Here is a 22,016-nt window from a genome sequence, read left to right on the forward strand (position 1 = left end):
TCTAAACTAGAGCTAAAGCTGGAAAGAATGTAAGTTCTCATGCAGGTGTAAGTGCTATAATTAATATTTTTATATGATTACCCCAAGAAGTTAAAATGCATGTAAGTATCTAGAATCCTATGGCTTTTGCTACTTTCCAAGGAGAAGATTCATGAGTGGGAAGGTGAAGGTCTGAATCCTTTCATGAAAATAAGCTTAGTCAATGGTGACAGGTTTATGATCCTGCAGAAGTGATTTAACAGCTCTGTATATATAAAGATAGGATGACATGGTGGATCCTGTGAATCATGCTCTTTTTTCTGAGTTTTATAGCTCTGTCTTTCCCCCTGACTTAATCACAGGCTAAACAGCAAGGCTTTAACTTTCCTTTAGTTGTGCCAAGATCCTTGTTTACCAGTTTACCAGACTGTGGAAGCTGCAAAGAAAAGTAATATGGCTAAAACTGGAAGGAAAAAAAATTCCCATTTCGATTTTTTAATCAGGAAGACCCTGAATATAATAGAAAAAGATAATTTTGTTTGCAGTATTTGCTCAGTATTATCTTTATTTTCTCCTCACGAAGTCAAAACTTACATTTACGAAGGATCCAAGAAATAACAGCAAATGCTGTAAGGTTGCTTTTCCTTGCCAACCTTGAAACCCATGCTACTTTTACTGCTCCTTTCTAAACCCTGTTGGGGTCATTGTATTTTTTAATGATCCTTATCTGTGCAATGTGATACAAGTGTACTCTTTTCCTTCTAGCCCAGATGGGGACACTGTGGCAGAATGACACAGAAAAGGTCAGATTATCTGCAAAGCAAAGAGCCCATAAGGCACCATTTGTGCCTGCATTAAACAAATGACTGTGTAGACTCTATCCCCTGGTGTAAATTTCAACTTAAAATGCCTTGATACAAAGCTGAAGGAGTCAGGAATCTTGAATTAGAACACAGGCTCTGGCCTGTGCCTTCTCATCTGCTGAACCAGAGATATCATATCATTTTCCTTTGACATATGGGTGTATTTAGAAGAACTGAAGTTCTACCTTTGATAAAAAAGGCAAGATGGAAAGTATTCAGTATCTGGAAACTTTCAAAAAGGGGCAATATCTCCAAAGATGGAGACCCTAATGTTATTCTTTACAACTAATTTATGTTACTCTAATAAAAAATAATTATCTATACCTCTTGCTACTTGATTTTTATGAACTATTGATTATTACTAGTGAGATCTGTGCCTTCATAAATAATTGCAAAATGCACAGGAAATTATGCCTCTGTTTTTCCAGTCCAGAATATTTCATATGGAAATACTGGAACATTATCCTCAACATTTTAAAATCTCCAGCTATTTTAGAGTAAATGTCAAATCACTCTACTGAAATAAAAAAAAAAATAATAAAAAAAAAATTCAAATTTTCAACTGGTCAGAACTAGAACTTTAATTTCTAGTGAATATATTAGCAATCAAGAGAGCTACTTCTGAAGAAAAATACGTTATCTCATGGTTTGAAAAAAAACAGTTTCTTTTTCTTTGTTTGAAACTTCAATCTGTCTGTTTCTTCCATTAACATGTGTTATTTTTAGGCACTTCTGTTATCTTAATCCTGAACCCAAAACTTCCTATAGAGCTGATCCTAAAAGAATTTGGCAGTTGATGCTAATTCATGTATTTAGGAGATATATCTGGCTGTCTGGGACATATTATTTAATGTTCACAATGCCATTTAACTCCTTTCCCATTTTCGCCATGCAATCACAGCCCCTTCTCAGACTGCTTTACATATTGTGGATTTCTAATGAATGAAATTAGGAACTTGAAGGGAACTGTCCATATTGGACCAAGGGATCTTTCTTTCCCTCTTACTTTAGGCTTGCTTAATTCAGAAAGTCATGAGGAATCTTTGTTAATTGCCAAGAATATTTCCAATCAAATAAAAAAAGAAACAATGTTGTGGCTTGCACACAGAAGTTTTAGATTCTAAGTCCGAAGTCCTAATGCAAAGCATGGGATGCACACTATTGCATCTCATTCAAAAAGTAAAAATTGACAGTATCCAGTAGTTTGAAAAGTATGCATATAGTTTTTGCGTTTTCCATTTCTCATGTATTTTTTATTTATATAGTTTGTGCCTGTGATGTATATTTTATAGCACAGACCAATTCCAGCTTTAGCTTTCAGTTACAGGTTGCTGCAGTTTTTTTATTGTAACAGGTCCTTAGACCTTCTACTTATTTTCATTTTTGGGGTCGTTTTTACTGGCCAGGTGACAGGACATGGGGCTTATGGAGAAAAAGGCCAAAAGGGAGAACCAGCTGTGATTGAACCTGTAAGTAGAGATGTGGGTGAGTTTTTCTGTAGCACTATATAACATATGTACACTGTGGGTGCATCATTATCAAACCACGTTGCTCATGATAGGATAACAGCAACCTTATCCATGATCTCTGAAACACTCACCTGTAATGTGGATGGTATCAAGTGATTACAGACAGTGGCCTGTTCCAGCCTACTCTTTTGGTCACAGGAAGTACTAACCACATGTTCCATAAAACAAAGAGAATCTTCTTGTGCAGAGGAAAACAGTGTGTTGATCTGCTCTTCAGGCCATCTAGTATCTACAGCTTGGACAGATCTACCAACATAACTTTCAGTTTTTCAAGATAACTTTCAGCATAGGCACAGGTAACACCATGACTACAGGTTTCAGCAAGGACAAGGAAGTCCCTCCGAGGGGTTAATTGAATTCTTGTATGTTTAACCTGCACTGATGCAATCATATTGCTAAGAGTTTAATTAAATGGTTTCTTTGGAGGTTACAACTTGGTCATAAGCACAGTAATGTATCAGTAGTTTATGCATCTTTAAACAGTAGTATAGTAGCTAAGTGACTTTTACATTAGGACTAAGTTTTACTGTAGCATAATGTTTGATGGTTAGAAACTAAAATTTAACTGAATTTAAAAAATTATACAAAAATAATCATTTTATAATATCTAGCAGAAACTGAATGCCTGTGTGGTTTACTCTTCTAGAATTTTCAAGAACTGCTTTCAAATTTGTATTTGATGCAAGCGGAAACTAAAGTTTAATCTGGTTTTTATTTCATGGAAAATTAGGTACAGAATTACCTAGGGAAAAATTAGCTTAAGTTGAAGTCTGAAAAAATACTGTGATATGTCATTGTGACCTCTGGATTCTGCAATCGAAAAGCTCCTTCTTAATTCTATATTTCTGTCTCAGGATTAGAATTTGATGAATAAATTTAAAGGAGTACAATAATGAACAAGTTTGAAATAAGATTGTGACATCTCAGTCATGATCTGTGAAGAAGCTCAAAGAGTGTTAGCTCATAAAATACATGACTTTTTTAAACCATTGCAAGGTACATTTAGTTTAGATCTATAATACTACAATTAGTTTCAAGCTAGTTTGCCCAGTCCTCCTTCCTATGGAAAGCCAATTAGTACAAGTGAGGATCACATAGTTGTAGGACTTACCATGACCTAAAATTTGGATTAGCGTCTACTCTCAAAAAAAGGAACTAGGAGATGCTATAAGATCCATAACATATGAATAGTCAGTTATTCACATCAAATTCTTCAACAGCATTAAAAGAAATTACTTTAAATCCACTGTTAGGAGACGTCTTCAGTCTAGAAGTCTTTCTCACTTTTAAAGCCACACAACAATTCAGATTTTAATTCTAGTAACTTTAGAGAGAAGATTCCTGGAAAAGTTTATCAAAACACTAAGAAATGTTAACTTTAGTAGTTCAGATAAAAAGATTTTTTATATTTTCCTGTAAGACACAGTAAAGTTAACGTCATGTTTCATCCACCCCTAGGGTATGCTCATTGAAGGACCACCGGGACCAAGAGGACCTGCTGTAAGTGTATTAATCACAATTTCCTTTATTTCATTTAATTTATCCACTCTGCTTTTGTGTCCATGAGTTAAACACAATATCAGTCGTCTTATAGTTCCCAAATGGTGTATCAGACTTAGCACTTTCAAAAGGGAGTAAAAAAGGGTCACCTCTAGCATTTTCAGTGACTGCATACTACAAGCTGAGTGCACATGAATATCTAAGTTTTGAATGTTGACTATGAATCTTTGTAAGAAAGAAAAATGCCATCTTATAAATTATTTTATCCAAATACATATTAATCATAACTTTCCAAAGAAAAAAAAGTTCAAAAGTGCTGCAAACATTCAGCATAATTGTGTCATTCATTTTCTGTAGGGTCTTACAGGTCCCCCAGGTCTGCAAGGTCCAGTTGGTCCTCCAGGTGACCCTGGTGAAAGGGTAAGTCAACAAACATTATCCTCTGTATTCATGGGATATCTTGCACTAATTGCTACAAGAGTGAGTTAGATCCTGGTCTGAAATAGATCCACATAGGTTAAGAAACTTCAGTGCAACCAAGGCTGATTCATTCAGCTAAGGAAATCAACTGAGAATCTGGACAAACATTTCCTTAGTGGTAGAAATATGTACTGTAAATACAGGAAGAAAGTGAAGATCCTATTTGTTTATATTTCTCTGTTTTGATGTATTTTAAAATATAATAAGTAATAGATGCAAATATTTTGTATGGATTTGAATGAGTTTTAAAAAAACAGTATGGCCTCATCTATAATATGTGCAAATACAGAGAAAGACAGGCTCTGCAGAATCAAAATACACATGGGAATATTGAAGGTGATGGACAATATTTAGATGATTTTGGAAGAATTTATTGGCCATATTAAGTAATATATGGCATAGGAACCCTGTCCAGTAATGAAAATAATTTAAATGTAAGCTATTATATTAGTGTTATACGTTCTCATAAGTCTTTCCTTACTACCACAACCAACACAATTTTAAAACAGCCTAAATATATTTATTTGATGAAAATATACTACTAAGAACTTTCCTGTCTTTTATGAGATAGTTTAGTCTCAAGTCTAGCATGTTCATGCTGTATTTATGCATACAAGATGTTGAGAAGATGCTACCAGTTCACTGAATAATGAGATAATGTTAAAACCCCAGCAATGCTTCACCTTGCTAGTAAGTCAGCATCCACATTTCTTTAGTATTTATTTCCTGCAGATTAACTAAATATTTTGAATTTGAACTTATAAAATGGTAATTTTAACACATTGTAATGGAATAACTACTAATAGTACTTAGTTTTGTAACTGTCTGCCTACTGAATTCATCATAAGGAAATTCTTGACTAAGCACATTGTGTGCCTGTCATGGAACAGACACATGACACGAATAAATAATTGTAGCAATTAGGCTGAGTGGAGAATGGACTGAGAGCAGTCCTGCAGAGAAGGTCTTGGGGGTGTTGGTGGACAAGAAGCTCGACCTGACCCAGTAACATACACTTGCAGCCAACCGTGTCCTTGGATGCATTGAAAGAAGCCTGACCAACAAGTCCAGGGAGGCAGTTCTCCTACCCTACACCACTCTTGTGTACCTCTACTATGTAGACAGGCTGGGGGGTGAGGGAGATGGCTACAAGAGAGATGGAGAGAGACTTTTTAAGGACACATAATGATAGAACAAGGGATATGTTTTTAAACTGAAAGAAGGCAGGTTTAGATTCATGCTAGGAAGAAATTCTTGACTGTGAGAGTGGTGAGGCATTGGAACAGGTTGCCCGGATGGCTGCACCATCCCTGGAAGTGTTCAAGGCCAGGCTGAATGGGACTTTAAGCAACCTGGTCTAGTGGAAGGTGTCCCTGCCCATGGCAGGGGGGTTGAAACTAGGTCTTTAAGGTCTTTTCCAACTCAGACTATTCTATGAGTGTAAATGTATGTAAGTGACTCAAAAGTATGTGACTCTAAAGGTTTATTTTACATAATTATCTTTTTGTTCTCATCCCTTTTTCTCTCATCTCTCTGTTCTCTTAGGGTCCACCTGGTCGCCCTGGTCTTCCTGGTGCTGATGGTTTAGCAGGTCCCCCAGGTACCATGTTAATGTTGCCGGTAAGTTTTGATTACAGGGTCACCAGCCTACAAAAAGGGGAAATGTCTTTTGAGAAATGTATAAGTATTTTGTCTGTGGAATGAGAGATGAAACAGAGTTTCTTGTACGCTCTAAGCATTTGAAGTTCATAAGCTGCCTTTTTTTCCTGAAACAAAACATATGCTTTAACTCCTGCATGGCTGACAGATTGGAACCTAATGAATGAATTACAGACACCGCAAATCTCCTTATATTTTCAATAGTAACTATTTTTTGCTACTGTATGTCCTAAACAACGAGTTTGCTGTTGTACAGAGAGCCTGTACTCCCAACAGGCATGTGTGCTTTCAAGTCTCATTGACATGGAGAATTTTAAGCATTCCATGCTTAAAATTGGACTTCAGTGTCCTCTTTGAAGAGTCAGTGCATCCTTTGAATAGAAATATATGCACATGGCCAGCTCTGCTCCCACTGGAGTCAAAGCAAAACACCATCTGTTTTAGCATGTGGAGGAACAAGCCCAAAGCTGTTAAAGGATCTTGCAGTTTTGTGGTATGAAAAGTACTATGTGCATGGAATTCATTATTCCTAAGTGTATGTATATATGCAAAAGATCCATGTCAACTCTGGGCATAGGCAAGCTGGATAAACTGTTGTGGGCAGTGAAAGGTGCACGGCCCTGATATCCAGTGTGCCTATGCAATACCTTTGGAAAGCTGTGCTTCTTGTTGCAGCTTAAGATTTCTGCAACATTGCAAAGCTTCTGCTAGCAGTTCCATGAGCAATAACAGAACCACGAGAATGAGTACTTAAGTTTTATTCTGTAATTTATTTTGAAATTGTCAGAAATGACACAAAACTCTTTTATTTGAGATATCAAACATTTTTCAAATTTAAGTCTGCCCTAAATTAAATTGCGTTTTTTTCTGTGGGTAACTACTAACGTACAGAGAACTAATTAATTTTGATAGCCATTTTTATTGAAGTTTTGCAGAAAATTAAGAGTCTATTTTGGCCTCTTTTTGAAACAAATAAGCAAGCAAACAAATAAAATGAAAACCAAAATCCTATGAAATCAAGAAAATATTTGCTCTTAAGGGATTAGATTTAGACCTCAATTCTAAACTGTTACCAATGGCTTTATATTCATCTTGGATCCAGTGGCCTGGATCTTCTGAAGTCAGTGGAATGAACTAGACTGTGACCTTTTGTCTTTGAAGTGGTTTGCACAGTTGCAGCAAAAAAACAAATATGAATTTGATTTGATAAATTCTGAGTCCTTTTCTTGTGTTTGTATTTGCAGTTCCGCTTCGGTGGAGATGGTGAGAAAGGCCCTACAATCTCAGCTCAGGAAGCTCAAGCACAAGCCATTCTTCAGCAAGCTAGGGTGAGCACAAGGAGCCTTCACACAAAACTGCCCCAAGTGTACAGCTCCAAAACCCAATCTGTTTTATATCATGCAGGATGTGAAGTCAAAGATGGGGGCTATTTGTTAACACATTGTGGAATTGTATTAATGTAGAATACATATGCTGGCTCACAGCTTTTTCATGATACCTGTTGTTCTGTTTGTTTGTTTTCTCAGATTGCTATGAGAGGTCCACCTGGTCCTATGGGACTCACTGGAAGACCGGGTCCTGTGGTATGTAAACAAAACAGGGACAGAGGTTTAAGAACACAGTAATGCAGGCCATGAATCCCATTCTGGTCTTGCCTACACCTCTGTATTTGTGCTTATTTTATTTGAAATTGATATTATGTAATTAAAGTCATAGCTTGTATTCTTATTCAAGGTCTGCAATGTAACCTGAATATTAAATTGGCTTTTATTGTAGATTTTGTGGTGTTTGGATAGAGCACACTGGTAGACTTACAAATCTAGTAAATAGTTTTACATAGATAAGTACATATGTCTCTACAGTCAGTCATCTCTGTAATAATATTCATACAATTTCTTGTGGTAAATATGAAGCTCTACAGTAGGAGATAATAAAGTGTGTGCAGAATCACCTTTGCTCAATATTTAAATGGAATCTGGAAAGTTTTTAAGGGGCATTCCTTTAAGCAATTAAGAACCATGCAGATTTCTAAAAGAATTATACTTCTTTTTACTTCAGTCGTGAATTTTACTTGACTCCTAATACTCCTGGAAATGGCCCTGTGGATGTTAAAAAACTTAATATTTATACAAAGTCTATATACTTTGCTTGTATTTTTAAGCAGATCTGTACAATAGCAATTCTTCTCTAGAGTAATTCTTCCAAAGTAACTAGTTGCTGCCAAGTAGAGAATCTGTCTCACAGACTCCTGATTCATCATGATTAGATATGCAATACTTGCAAATAGTCAAACATATTTGGTCTATTTAACAAACTCATACACTATTTCCAGCAGTATATTTAAATCAAGTGACCTGCAGGGTAACATTCAGTCTAGATAGACAAAAAACTATAAAATTTCTGTAAGCAAGGAGTACTTTGTAAAAACTGTTATAATACTGACAATGGTTTAACCTGGCCTCATACTCATGCTTTCATGTTTTAAAAGCCTTCATGAATTTCTGTATGCAAAGTTCAACAAATGAATAATATTGATAGTTGTTTTGCTTCTAAACCACCAGGAGGCTCTAGAAATCCAACTCTTTGATCTAGCAACATTTTTTGCCTACAGTTGCAAAAGCAAGTTTATTGGTCTGTAAATTGTTTGTCTGCCTAGCTTCTTTTAAGAATGAAAAAGTTGGAGCTTTTACTCCTTATATGAATTGTATTTTGTGAAATAAAAGGTACATTTACAAATGTATTAGTTACTAAAAACCTTAACCATAGCAGTGTCAAAGCCCCAGTGTAACCTCGACCGAGTCTGGAGTTCCCATGCTTAGTTAACACAGCATACAAAATAAATTTCTGCCTACATATATTAAATGTAATTAATTATATTAATTTGAAAAAGAACTTAGATCAGAGAAACCCAAAGAGACAGTCACCACCTACCAAAGCCAATCTTCTTTCCACTGCCAGTACCAGTTTGGGATCTGATTTTCATTTTGGTTAGGACTTGACTTTCAATACCTACAAGGTCAGTGGGAATCTTTCCACTCCAGGATGGGAGACTCAGCACTAAGGCAAACCATGAGATTACTTCTTTCTTTCAGTGTTCACGATGGTGAACATAGGAGGATTATCAATTTTCAAAGGTCTGCAGTGTTTCATATTAAATACATAGATCCAGTCACAACCCGTTTCAAAGGTCAGAAATGCAAAAATTCTTTTTCATGTAGTAGCAAACTCCTGTATGTTCTTTCCCTGAGCCTGTATTCTGTGTGTGCATGTCAAGATTTTTTTGGTTTGTTTTGTCTGTTTTAGTGAGACCACTAACTTACTTTGACTAGTTCTGCCCCAGATTCCATGTACAGTATCTTGCCTTGGATGAATATCTGCTTTAGGTCTCTTTATCAGTAAAATTTACTCTTAAAATCTGTATCATCATTTCATAATAATAAAGAGATGTAGTTATATAGATTTTCCACTTCTGCAGGGCCAGATGCACAAAGGACTTGATTAAAAGTTCACTACAAGATTAGACAGGGTATTTCTCTTTGACTATAGTGATCTTCAGATTGAACTGTTATTTTCTGTACAACACAGAAATAGATAAAGGTAAAAAGAGGTGGCTTTTGCTTCTGTTGCCTTTCCTATGATGAATGCACTTCTGTTTGCATTACTTATGTTCTTACTGTGCTCATATTTAGCTCTCAAATATTAATATCGAACAAAGAGTTACATTTGATCTCTTCAAATCGATGGGAGTTCTCTTCAGGAAGAACTATTTTTACGTACCTAGAACCAGTGTCTAGACAATGATATATCATGACTATCTGTAGATTCAAATGGTAAATTCATACCTCCTGCTGAATTGTTATTGCTCCCTGTAATTCATGTATAGAAATAGAAAGTAACTTCTTAATTTAAGGGGGCTTTTGTGCATTTACACAATGTATGTTGCTTTTTTTCATCAAGGGTGGACCTGGAGCAGCAGGTGCTAAGGGTGAAAGTGGTGAACCAGGTCCCCAGGTACAATAATATTCCCTGTTATGTTTGAGTGTTTATCTTAAAAAAATGTATTCATATCAATTAGAAGAAATCAATCAATTATATGCTTTCTGCATGCAATTGAAGACAAATAGCTTTTATGATACTATCTTAATTAAATTCAATAGCTTGATCAATATTAAAATCTTAATTAAAATCAATAGCTTGATTGTTCATTTTGAAAAGTGAAAGTAACAATCTTTGTATAACAAAGAGCAATTATCACATGTAGAGTTATCACTTGAAAACCTGTTTTAATATTGTCACTTCAGGCCCTTTTCTGTGTTCAATAATCACGTTAGTCTGTAACTGTATGACCTGGGCCTCTGTCATACAAAGGTGAGGGAGGTTGAATTTAATTCATAATTAGAGAGCCTATTTTCAAGAAAGACGTGACATAGCAAGAATAAGTCTTTAGGAACCAGTGCATGCTTTGCTTTTCAGCTTACTATTATATAAACTGCTATGTAGTGATGTTAAAGAGCACTGAAATTATTTTTGGATGGCTGGCCCTTACCATTGCTTTTTTCACCAACATTTGGATGGAGGATGAGAAAATTTCTAGTCATGCCCACACAGTCATCAGTCAAAGTAACATATGTTTGAAAAGTGAAATCAGATTTTTCACTCTCCCTCTACTTAAAAGCGTGTTTACCAGCACAGCTCATGTTTGTGTATAAGTTAGGGATCTGAAATAAGCACTCTTAGTTTTCATCAAATATTTATAATATGACTGAATAATTTTGGCTTGAGAGGAAGAAGCTACAGGACTGAGATCTCCAAAGTCATGGAAAGAGTGTGAGAAACTTTTACGTTAAAAGGATCAATTATGCCATGGATAGTGCCATCTCATGAAAACCAGGGTTAAAATTGGTAGTGCTAAGGCCAGTTTGGATGCCCATGTTCTTTTGAAACTAATGGGAAATTGGGAACCACAATCCATCTCCTGGGGGAACAATGCAGCTTTGTGTATAAAAAAAAATCTTATCTTGTTCCTGAGGTGAGGTTTTTAACTAACTTTCAGCTGACATTAATGTGATTCTAAGAATTGCACTCTTTAAATTCAGGGTCCTCGTGGTGTTCAAGGTGCCCCCGGTCCAAGTGGAAAAGCTGGCAAAAGGGTAGGTACCATGTGGATCAGTTCTGCTCTGGGTAAATAGTTTTTATTAAATATTAACTGATTCCACTGCATTTTCAAATGTTTGCCCCTTTTGGCTTTTGCAGGGACGTCCTGGAGCTGATGGTGCCAGAGGAATGCCAGGTGAACCTGGTGCAAAGGTAAATAATAATAATAATAATAAGACCTGAGGCTTTATTGCAGTCTTGGAATGGACTAGACAGATTTTATGTAGGTACCACAGTTTCATCCAGGCCAACCCAAAATTCTTCTCTTAAGTGAAAATACTGAGATGTCAGATAGCTGGGTCAGATGCAAGAGCTGAGAATGAATCATCCATTTAAAATATGGTAATTAATGTTAATGGCTAGTAGTCTGACCTTGAAGAAACTTGATTCTTGGGGCATGATTCCTCTCTCTCAGAGTCAGTTTCTAGTTACAGAGTATCAGTAATAGTAAAGTCAGTTTTGCAACTACAAAGTGCAGCTAGAATCAAGTTTTTGATTTCAGTGTGGACTTCTTTTTATAAATAGCGTAACTACAGCACAGGGAAAAAGTTGATTTGGCATCTTCTCTTCCTACAATGCGTAGAAACAAATTTTGTGAATTTGATCTATATGATCACCCCCATGTGTTTAATTTAAAAACAAAAGTGTACGTATAATCAAGGGTAGAAATTAACTTATAGAGGGAAGGTGCAATTTATTCAGAGTAAGCAATACATAATGTAACAGTCATTTGCTAAAGCTGTGATTTCTTCTTTCCTAGGGTGACAGAGGATTTGATGGTCTTCCTGGCCTCCCTGGTGACAAAGGTAACAGGGTAAGAAGAGAAATATGTATGTTTATAAAACACCAAATTGATACTGTCACAGAAATAATGCACTCTTCATTAAGAATAGCACTGAGAAATAAGGGGAAAGTTAAAACAGGGTGTTTCATGCTTTTCACGCTACAGAATAATATCTGTACCACCAGGCAATGCATTCTTCATGAAACTTTTTAGTAATATCAATCAATAGACAACTATTTATATATATAGTAATGATTTAAATATATTTAAAGAATTCAGATCACATCTTCAGCTAGGTGTTGCTCTAATTTTCTTAGTTAAGGAATTTACCTGTTGGACCTAACTGTCATTGTAAAGGAAATAGTAATAGGAAAAGGAAATTAGCATGAAGCTTCTGTATCAGGACCATGACAAATTTTAACCTGCTGAGAAGGTTGCTCAGCAAAATGCATATGAATATTTAAATTGCAGACTGAATTTTTTAGTGTGGCTTATTCCAGCAACTGAAACTTAAAGAAAGATCACAGTCAGGTCAGATAAGTTAGGAAAACTTGTAGTAATATTTAAAACATGTCATACAAATCTATGGGATGAGGTTTCATCTTTCCCTACACGGTGTCGAAATAATCGCAATCAGGGATTTCTGCTTTAGATTATACCCATAACTGTAGGTGCTAGCAACCATGTGCCTGAATGTCCCTTCTTTACTGTTCTCCTGGTAAGTGCAATTCACCATAAAAGAAACAGTGAATGGGAATGTCAACAAAACCATTTCCATATGTGGTAAAGCTTGATGACCAAGAAATTATTACATCATCCTTCAATGGGTAAGCACAGTTGCATTTCCTAGAAAATCTCAACTGTGTTGGCTACTGAACCATGATGTAGTTCTTTTTAATAGCATCTAAGGATACTGCTTTGAGTTGTGTTTGCAATGGGGAAAGAAATTCTGGTGTCATAAAGAATTTTTTTATTCCTCTTTCATCGTCCCCTCTTATTAAAAGAGTGTAAAGCAGTCAGCACATGTCATAATTGAAACACAGCGTGCTCAGCAGGTGAACAGCAGAGGGGGCTCGGCATTAAGCACTTGCCACTGCTGCACTCTGAGGGCTGAGCAGAAATCTGGTCTGAATCAGGGAATGTGTGTCTGCTTTCCAATCTGGAATACTAGAATTGTCTGTGTGGCACCTTCCAAGTCATAAAATAATAATTTTTTTTTTCAAATATTCAACTTGTTTCATATTTCCTAAAAAAAAAATTAACTCCCCCTAAAATAGAAGAATAACTGTGGATTGAAATTTGCAAAATAATAATGAAAATAATGACTTCTTTTCATCATTTCTTTCATCCCACTATATAAAAATCACTACTTCCTTGTGTTTCTGTGGAGATCTTCTGTAAATGTACGCACTGTGATCTTTGTGAAAGCAGCTCAGTTCAAAGCCAGATCATATGGCTGTAGCTCTTGGAGTCACATATACTGACATATAATGGAAATGTTCAGTTGTCTTTGGCTAGCAATAATAAGCACAGCAAGACAAGGGAATTGATTTTTCTCTTGTGGTTATATTTCAGCTGTAAAAGAATAGATGTTGAAAACCCATAACTTTAGAGTAGAAGTTTTAGACTGGTTTTAGAATTAGTCATATTGCACCTATGAGTTGCAAATCGGATGTCTCTCTGAGGCTATGCCTCTGTCAAACACAAGTTGTCAGACAGGAGTTCATGGATGAGATTCCCTGATTTCCAATGTAGAGCAGATCACACTACATGGTGCAATATTTCTTTTAACCTCAGTATCTATGACTTTGAACTTTTCTTATTTAGATTTACTAGGTGCATTAGTCTTCTATTTGGGGGATGTACTCTTGGGTATATGAGGAAGTTACCTAAAATTCCCTAGGAAGGCTTGGAAGTATAAAGAACAGAGCCACTAAACAGTGACTCCATATATCTCTACCAGAATCCACAGCAGTGGTCAGGCTCCTTGGAGACACTGATAAAATTAAGGTAAACAGCATAAATACTTGGTTGTTGTCCAATGCCAGAAGGAAGTCACAGTCTAAAAGCCCACGGCCCACAAGGAGGTGAGTCGGTGGTATTTGAGCTACGTAGCACACTAGTTCTCTTTAGGAATTGGGAAAGAAAAATAAACCCTAAAAGTATGGTCCAGAATCTACTGAGGCTCTGCATATATAGACTTGAAAAGCCCAAACCTCTGAAGGGAAGTGTGGAAATCTGGCTGCCTTCCAAAACCTCAGACAAATCAGTCCCAAGGCTCTTAGTGACTGGTGCCAAGGTGTGTGGTTCTGAAAGGGGGTCAGTAAACTTCTCTATGTATATTCCAGGGCCCAGCTATAGGTTTATTAACTTCTGACCCGTGTACACAAGCCTTGTTTTACTGGCAGTAATACACTGTAGAGAAAGCGGTAAGGTGTTGATGAGACAAAGGAAAATGTGGGTAACACTATCGTTTGTAACAGTAGAAAATGTTACAGAGTGAAATTTTACAAACACAAATAATTAATTTTTCAATAAAGCTCATTTGTTTTTATACTAATATAATGGAAGATTTTACTAAGTACTGTAACCTACAGATTTGTATCACCATGTCAAGACATGTTTTGACACATCAAACTTCAGCTAACACATTTGTTTTCATTTCCTTTCCCATCCATTATTGTTTCCAACAGCAGACATTATTTTAATGACTTTCCTTGTTCTTCAGGGAGACCGTGGCCCACAAGGACCTCCTGGCTTACCTGGTGAAGATGGGTCAAGAGTAAGTTGCTATTCACACAGGAAAATCTAAAGTGAATCCTCAGGTAATGGGGACATGGTCACAATACATGTTCAGTTTTTGTCTAAAACTTGTTTTCCTTTTGTACAAAAACAGGGAGAAGATGGGGAAGTTGGACCAAGAGGTCTCCCAGGTGAAGCTGTAAGCAATTCTTTCTTATTCTTCTGTTTCTGTTATAAACAAAAACCACTTTCAGATTTTTTCCTTTCTGTTAAACTTTTCTGAATTCCAGGTATAAAAATGATTGCGTGTGTGTGTATAGAGAGAATACTGATTATGCCTGAAAAGCAAACAATTTAACAGTTTTATTAGGGATGAAACACCACTTACACAATTAGAATTCAACCAGGGGTATATCCAGCCAAGTATATACAACTTTCAGAGTCACAAAGGCTATTTCCTATCCTGTTGTGTAAAATCAGTCACTGCAGTCCTTGATACATGACAATATAATCAAGCCCCTGTTTCTTTTAAAAGGTTTTCTAAACATCGGCTTATTAGAAAATAAGGCCTGGATTCGCCCCTTTTTTTCACACTACTCTACTTCATTGTTTCACATGTTTCACATGCAGAATTTCCACTCCTGTCAGTTGGAATTCTGCAGGTGCTGTCACTGCAGAACAGAGTTCTGCATTGCAGGCAAGAAATCAAGCCTCAGAAAGGGGAATTTTACCCTAAATGTCTGATGTACTGCTGCCTACTCACAAAGTACAACGAAGTTGCTACAGAGTCAGTGTTAGTGATTTGTGACTATATCATACATGAGGAGACTGGAGACTCAGTTCTGCCTACTTTATCAGCATGGCATGTATGATGACACAAATGATAAAAACTAATATTCATTTGCATAGTATAACATAGATTATGTTATAGACTCAAATCTTGTTCACCTTATTTAGGAGAATAGCCATTGGTCTTTTGTGGAAATTTCTAGGGGTAAGAAGAACAAATCTGATTTTGGTTTCCAGACTGCCTTGCATTTATTATAATAAAATTATTAGCCATTTTTAATTATTTATTGGATTTTTAGTAAAGATAAAACCACTATTTTACATTTAGAATAGCAGTATAGAATATGACACACCATCATGTTTTCAAAAGACAGGAATATAAACATGTATGCTACTGTTCAGGTCAGACTTCTAGACCAAGGCACAACTGAAACTTTAGTGGAAGATGCTATCCCAGTATTCTGCACCAGGAAATATAAATAGCAATCTCCTACCTTTTTTGAAATGATAATATAGCAGCTAAATCAGAGCTTTCCCTTCCACTGACATCCTATTCAGACATAGGGTGTCCTTGAGATGAATCTGTTATCAGTGAACTTTTTCCTTTCTTTCTTTCTTCCTAAACACCCTTCATCCTTCCTACTCCTTATTGCATCCTTTGCTCAGTCCTGCTCATGGGTGTCTCTGTTCAGAAAAAATCACACAGGTGTTAATAAGTGTTTCTTCTCTTACAGGGTCCACGGGGATTACTGGGCCCCAGAGGAACACCTGGTCCCCCCGGACAACCTGTATGTATGAATTGATCTGTATTTGCAATTTCCGGGAGAAAAAAATGAAAGTCCACTGAAAGTTGCTCATGTTTATATTGTTTGTTGTAGGGCATTGCAGGTATTGATGGACCTTCAGGCCCAAAAGGAAACATGGTGAGTAGTAAACTGGGAATTAGAAAGGGAGTAAGTTCTAAGAATCCTTTCTATATTCACCCATACCTGCTACTATAGCGTCTATTCCATTTAATTAAACTTTTCTGTCAAATATTATGATTTTATATAGAAAAGAGAACCCTTCTGTTACTCAATTTTCAGCCAGAAGGCCTAACCATGATTTCTCTCAAGCTCCTTTAGCACCATGGACTCCAGTGCTTAGGTCCTATGTGTGGGCAGTTATTCTCTATTAAAGAAAAGGTCATGATATTCATTAGCATGAAAAAATATCATGCTGGATAGAAAGCTGGTGGTAGACTTTAAAGAGGGAGGAACAATGATGAGTTTGTATTCCTTTTAGTTCTGACAATGAAGATCTGTAGTGCAGAAATGCAAACCTAATGCCCTACTATTTTTTTGCATGATAGGGTCCTCAAGGGGAACCAGGACCTCCTGGTCAGCAAGGAATTCCAGGCCCACAAGTAAGTGTAAAATAACTCCCAAGAAATACGATGTAATGTGCAGCAAATGTTTAATAAATGGAAATTACTAAAAGGTTAGTTTTCCATGTGCAAAACTGATAAAGCTTCAAGGATTTTATAAATAATGCTACAAATGTGCCGAAGGCAGTGGGAGCAGAGTTTTTAAGCAAGTTTTCAGAGGGATTTTTCATTCAGGAGAAAAATGACTCATTCAGTGTTCCTGGAATGCAGCAGGAATGGCCACACCTGGAGGAGGGTTCTGAATAGGATCTTGTTACAGACCTACTGCCAGAATAGTGGCTTGTGCAAAAGGCTCACACAAAACTGATCTAACTTGTAAGGGGAAAAAAAGCCACTTATATTTGCCAGTGTGTTTAAACAGATTAATGAGGGACCTTTAGTAGGGTGAATGTATGTATATTGTTCTCCGTGCTTTCTCACACTGGTTTCTTTCTAACAGGGGCTTCCTGGTCCTCAAGGTCCTATTGGGCCTCCTGGTGAAAAAGTAAGTTACAGCTTTATTTTGTTATGTTGCAGTCAGTTCTGTGCAACAACCTTGTTTATGAGCTTGAAGGCTTTGCTATCTTTTGTGGAATAGTAACCTAAATGTAAAGATCAGGAGATCTTCCTGAAATCATCAAGTAAATGAATAACCAATGGAGGCCTGGCTTTCCTCTCGTATACTTTTTCACAAGCATAACTTCCTCCCTTTATTTTGGTTTAATTTTCTGTTATTAGCTTCAGAATCCTATCTACAATATTAAACAGTGTGTACTTATATGTTAATTAATTTTAGAGGAAGATGCAAAAATTACTTTTACTAATCCCTTTTTTTGACAAAGTTTTACCTATTCAAGTCTGATTCTGTTTTTTTCAAGGACTACGGTTTGACATAACTCTGCAGTGTAATTGGCATACTGTAGGGTCATTTGGTGGTTTTTTTCTGATCTGTTTTTACATGTTCTTGTGACTTGAAACACATCTTCTGGTAATTTTAAAACTGTCACTACTGAATTTTACACTAATTTACTTTTTTTCCCTTTTTGCTGAATTCCTGCTCAGTTAATTCTTCTTTGATTTTTCTCCTCCTCGCTGTTTATTGTATTCTTTTAGAGAAAATGAAGGAAATTTTAGGAAACAATACACATACTTTTTACCTGTCAGTGTGCCTAAGAAGTGTTATTCTAGCAAAATGGACTGCTTCCACAATATATGCATTTCCAAGGCTCTCCAAAAGCGTACCACGCCTTTCAGCTACGAGCACTGGAGTTCTGTAACCTGAACTCTGCCTCTTGAACTTGATATCTTTCACTGGCGAATCCTTTTATTCCTGAAATTCTAAATAACAGTTGATTTTATATACTGGAGAATTCTTCCCCATCTTGTGTTACGTGTGTGCATGTTCATAGAGTAATTTTGAAGCTTCTTCTCAGGCAAACATCTCATTAAAAAATATGGGTGGTGTGTTGGCTAAAGATTGTAAGAACTGGCCTTGCACTCTTGCATTTATATATATGATAGTGTTATTCTGGCTTTAGTTTTGTTATATTTTTGGTTTATTCTTGATATCCAGATCAAGGGATTTACATATAACTGCATTTTATATCCTTAGCTCTTAAAGACAAATGTGTTTGACATGTTTGCTATTGTTCTTAAGATGGGTGTCTGTTACTGCATTTAGGGGCCACAGGGCAAGCCTGGCCTTCCTGGCCTTCCTGGTTCTGATGGGCCTCCTGTAAGTAACCAAACATTTAATCTCTTGAATGTTTAGATACTTTTACCAAGTGGTAAATATTTATGGATACCTCTGTTGCAAAAACAAAATGGAGGGGGAAAACAGTGGTAGTCCAAGTCAGCAACTGCTTTTAGTACTGAGTATGACTGTGTCCCCTCACAGCTTCTTGCCCACCCCTAGCCTATTCACTCTTAATTGTCTGTTAATCTTTAGTTTCATTAAATGGCCTTTAAATTTTGCAGAATTTGCAAAATTTGCAAATTTTGTAAGAAAGAAAAGCAGTGGATTGGCTAATGTTTTGAGTGCTGCAGTGTTAATGTCAGTGATATAGAAGAAAGTCTAAGATGTAAATTTATTTTATTTTAAAAGCAAATCACAGTTTAAAAAAAAGACATAGAACGTTGAAACTAGATCAACCTTCTACTGACTCCTGTGATAAATTCTGTAATTTTAAAAATAATTTTAGGAATGTCTTCATGCTGCAATATTAATCACTCATCTTTCAAAATCAAAGTTGAGAGTCTCTTGCATTAAAAACCTCTTACTGCTGAAACATTAACTAAACAGAAGGGATGATGATGATATTCTTGAAAATACTGACATGAATGTAACTATTGTCCAGCTTTTCCTTTGTTATATAAACTAAATTGGTATTAAAAGTAAAATATTTCCTCAAAATTTTTTGTGTCTCTTCTAATACAGAAGAAATGTGATTAATGTCCTGAAATTCAAATGTTTAAATAATCGTATTTTTATAATAAAAAGTCATTACTGAAAAACCAGTATTTTTCAAATCAAATACATTTCTCCTAAATCAGGGTCATCCTGGCAAAGAGGGTCAGTCTGGGGATAAAGGTGCATTGGTGAGTTTTAAAACTTTTCCATCTATTTACATAGATTTTAAAAAAAAAAATTGGCCATTTTTAGGCTGTATGACACATTTAGTGCTCCAAGAACTACTTAAAAAGCTAATAGGAAACCCATGACACATTCAAAGCATCTGTATGTGGACAAACATATTTATTGTATTTGAAATATTATAGACATTGTAAATAATATAAAGCTTACTCTTTCAAAGTAAAATTCATTTTGGAGTAGGCAGAGTGGCAATCAATAAAAGGTGCATATATTTCATATAAATAACTTGCAGATATTTTGAGTTTTCAATTCTGTTGTATGGAGTACCCACAAGAGTTCTTCAGAACCTGCTTTTCTGAAGATGTAAAAATGCATGCAGAGACCTTGCATTTTTTAGGTCACCTTCAACTAAATGTAAAGTAATTTTTTTTTTCTTGTAGAGCCCTGGAGGGACTTGGGGCTCTCTAAATTGTTCTGCTTGCTCAGTATTGACACTTATTTATCCAGAATAGCACTTATTGTAGCACCTGACATCAGTTTCAGTTTCAGTACTGTTTTCAGGGGCAATGGTAAAAGGTTGTATTCCGGATGACAGGATGAATGAATTAATAGGACATTTCAGAAAGTACAGTACCACTGACATAAGGGTGTTATATTTGTCCAAAATGTTATCTGTTAGAGGCTTTTACATTTTATCCTGATTTCTTAAGAAAATAAAGTTTACACAGAGCATTTGTGATTTGAAAGTACAGGTGTATGACCATCTATCAGTTGTTCCTTAAATCTTTTGAATTTACTGCTCAATTTCAGCCAAATTTGATAGAAAGTTCAGTTTCTCAGAGATGTTAACAGTCTAAAGGTTTTGTGAAAAGACACATTGGAATGAGGAAAAAGACACTAGCAATGCCCCCATTAGTGAAAGATTTTGTTATCTGTTCATCTCAGACATTGGCAAATCAACAGAGCAGCTCAGCCTCACACAGGGATATGTTTCCAGGCATCTTTGTTTCCAATGTTCACAGAACTCAGTTTCTTTAGGCACAAGTCAGTACTGATAGCACCATGAGCCTTTTAGCTTTCAGGCTTGGAATCTCTCTCTTTTTTTTTTTTTTTTTTAAACTATAACTTTTATTTTCCCCATTATTTTTATCTCTACTTTTGAATTGTGTCATCATCATAATTAACATAAATTTTCTCCAGTAAAACACCCCTGGTTTCTAATCCGCATCTTTTTTTTGTTCCTGATTGTTTGTTACTATTTACAATTACCATTGTTTCAGATAATTTATATTGTAGATAGCTGCTTCTAAAATATACAAGTAGATCCAAGATCATAATTCTATTAATAGTTTATAGTGACATTGAAGGGTGCTTTGTGATGTCTTAACTTTTCTTAGTGGCAGGCAGCCCAGTGTTATTTTGCTGTTTTACACAAGACTGCTGCATTATAGTGGAAGAATAAGGATTAGACTCAAAAGAGAACTGCTTGCTAACCAAGTACTGTACAAACAAAGGTTCTTTACTCCAATATATTTTAGGGCCCTCCAGGTCCTCAGGGTCCAATTGGCTATCCAGGTCCTCGTGGTGTAAAGGTAAGATTTAGTTATTGGATTCCTCCCCACACCCCTTTGAATATATGCGTGTAAGTAATTCTTTATATTCTTCCTTTAGGGTGCTGATGGTGTCCGTGGACTCAAGGGATCCAAAGGTGAAAAGGTAAATCTGACTGCAGTTAATTCTTTTCCCTTTTTTCACTGCAACATCTTCTGTCTCCTTCACTGCAGTGTGCTTTATCTTGCAGCAGTGGGTTTATTTTTGCCTTTCCCTAAGGACATACAAAGCCCAATTTCTAAATCAGTGACCTCCATGGTTATTTATGTTGGTACAGACTGAATATAAAACCTTCAGTTGTTAGAATGGTTTTGAATCCTCTTCACACCAGTTTAAGTAACTTCTCTCTAAGGTGCCCTTAAATGGAGAATTAGACGTTCCCCCTCTTGTTGGTAGATAACTATAGTGGATACTGAGAAGCTTGTGCATGAGAGAAATTTGTGGTGACAATACTGTATTTTATCTGTTTTGATAGAGCTATAAGATAGATTTGTATTTTTTATATACTTAGTATGTACTTATGTACTTAGTGCAATGGCTTTCTAGGTTCAAGGTATTTTTGTTACAGATCTTCGGCTTTGTCAAAGTGATGGACAGCCCCAGTCAGATACATGTATATAAATGTGAAGAAAGCTCTTATGTTCCCCTGAGACCATTAATTGTATGTGTAGAGCTCTTATTAGAGCAAACACCAGCTACTGTGAACTATACTGAGTGCTGATGGTTTGCAGTGGCTGAAACTGCAGCCAGTATTGGTTTAAATTCATACTTCTCTCAGCATTCAAAATAAGAGACAGATAGCAAACCTGACCACACAGGCAAATTCAGCCTTGTGGCTCTGGTGGCTAATGTATATATTTATAGATATTTCTCAACCAGAAGAGTCAGTCTTGCCAAAAAGCCTTGATTTCAGCACTTGGTGCAGATG

General features: G+C 36.1%; 1 protein-coding gene across 2 annotated transcripts in view; it reads left to right on the forward strand.

Moving 5' to 3' along the window:
• COL11A1 (collagen type XI alpha 1 chain) overlaps positions 1-22,016 on the forward strand; it is a 133,627-nt gene that overhangs the window by 47,684 nt on the left and 63,927 nt on the right. For both annotated transcript variants that reach the window (XM_064664571.1, XM_064664572.1), the window contains 20 exons: positions 2,249-2,311; positions 3,830-3,871; positions 4,229-4,291; positions 5,897-5,971; positions 7,255-7,338; positions 7,537-7,593; positions 9,968-10,021; positions 11,107-11,160; positions 11,264-11,317; positions 11,925-11,978; positions 14,677-14,730; positions 14,845-14,889; positions 16,214-16,267; positions 16,358-16,402; positions 16,831-16,884; positions 17,345-17,389; positions 18,566-18,619; positions 19,438-19,482; positions 21,016-21,069; positions 21,149-21,193. In XM_064664571.1, coding sequence (XP_064520641.1) covers positions 2,249-2,311; positions 3,830-3,871; positions 4,229-4,291; positions 5,897-5,971; positions 7,255-7,338; positions 7,537-7,593; positions 9,968-10,021; positions 11,107-11,160; positions 11,264-11,317; positions 11,925-11,978; positions 14,677-14,730; positions 14,845-14,889; positions 16,214-16,267; positions 16,358-16,402; positions 16,831-16,884; positions 17,345-17,389; positions 18,566-18,619; positions 19,438-19,482; positions 21,016-21,069; positions 21,149-21,193 — 1,095 coding nt within the window. The remainder of the gene's footprint in view (positions 1-2,248; positions 2,312-3,829; positions 3,872-4,228; positions 4,292-5,896; positions 5,972-7,254; positions 7,339-7,536; positions 7,594-9,967; positions 10,022-11,106; positions 11,161-11,263; positions 11,318-11,924; positions 11,979-14,676; positions 14,731-14,844; positions 14,890-16,213; positions 16,268-16,357; positions 16,403-16,830; positions 16,885-17,344; positions 17,390-18,565; positions 18,620-19,437; positions 19,483-21,015; positions 21,070-21,148; positions 21,194-22,016) is intronic.

Source organism: Pseudopipra pipra, chromosome 9, assembly GCF_036250125.1.
Source record: "Pseudopipra pipra isolate bDixPip1 chromosome 9, bDixPip1.hap1, whole genome shotgun sequence".
NCBI classification, from domain to species: domain Eukaryota; kingdom Metazoa; phylum Chordata; class Aves; order Passeriformes; family Pipridae; genus Pseudopipra; species Pseudopipra pipra.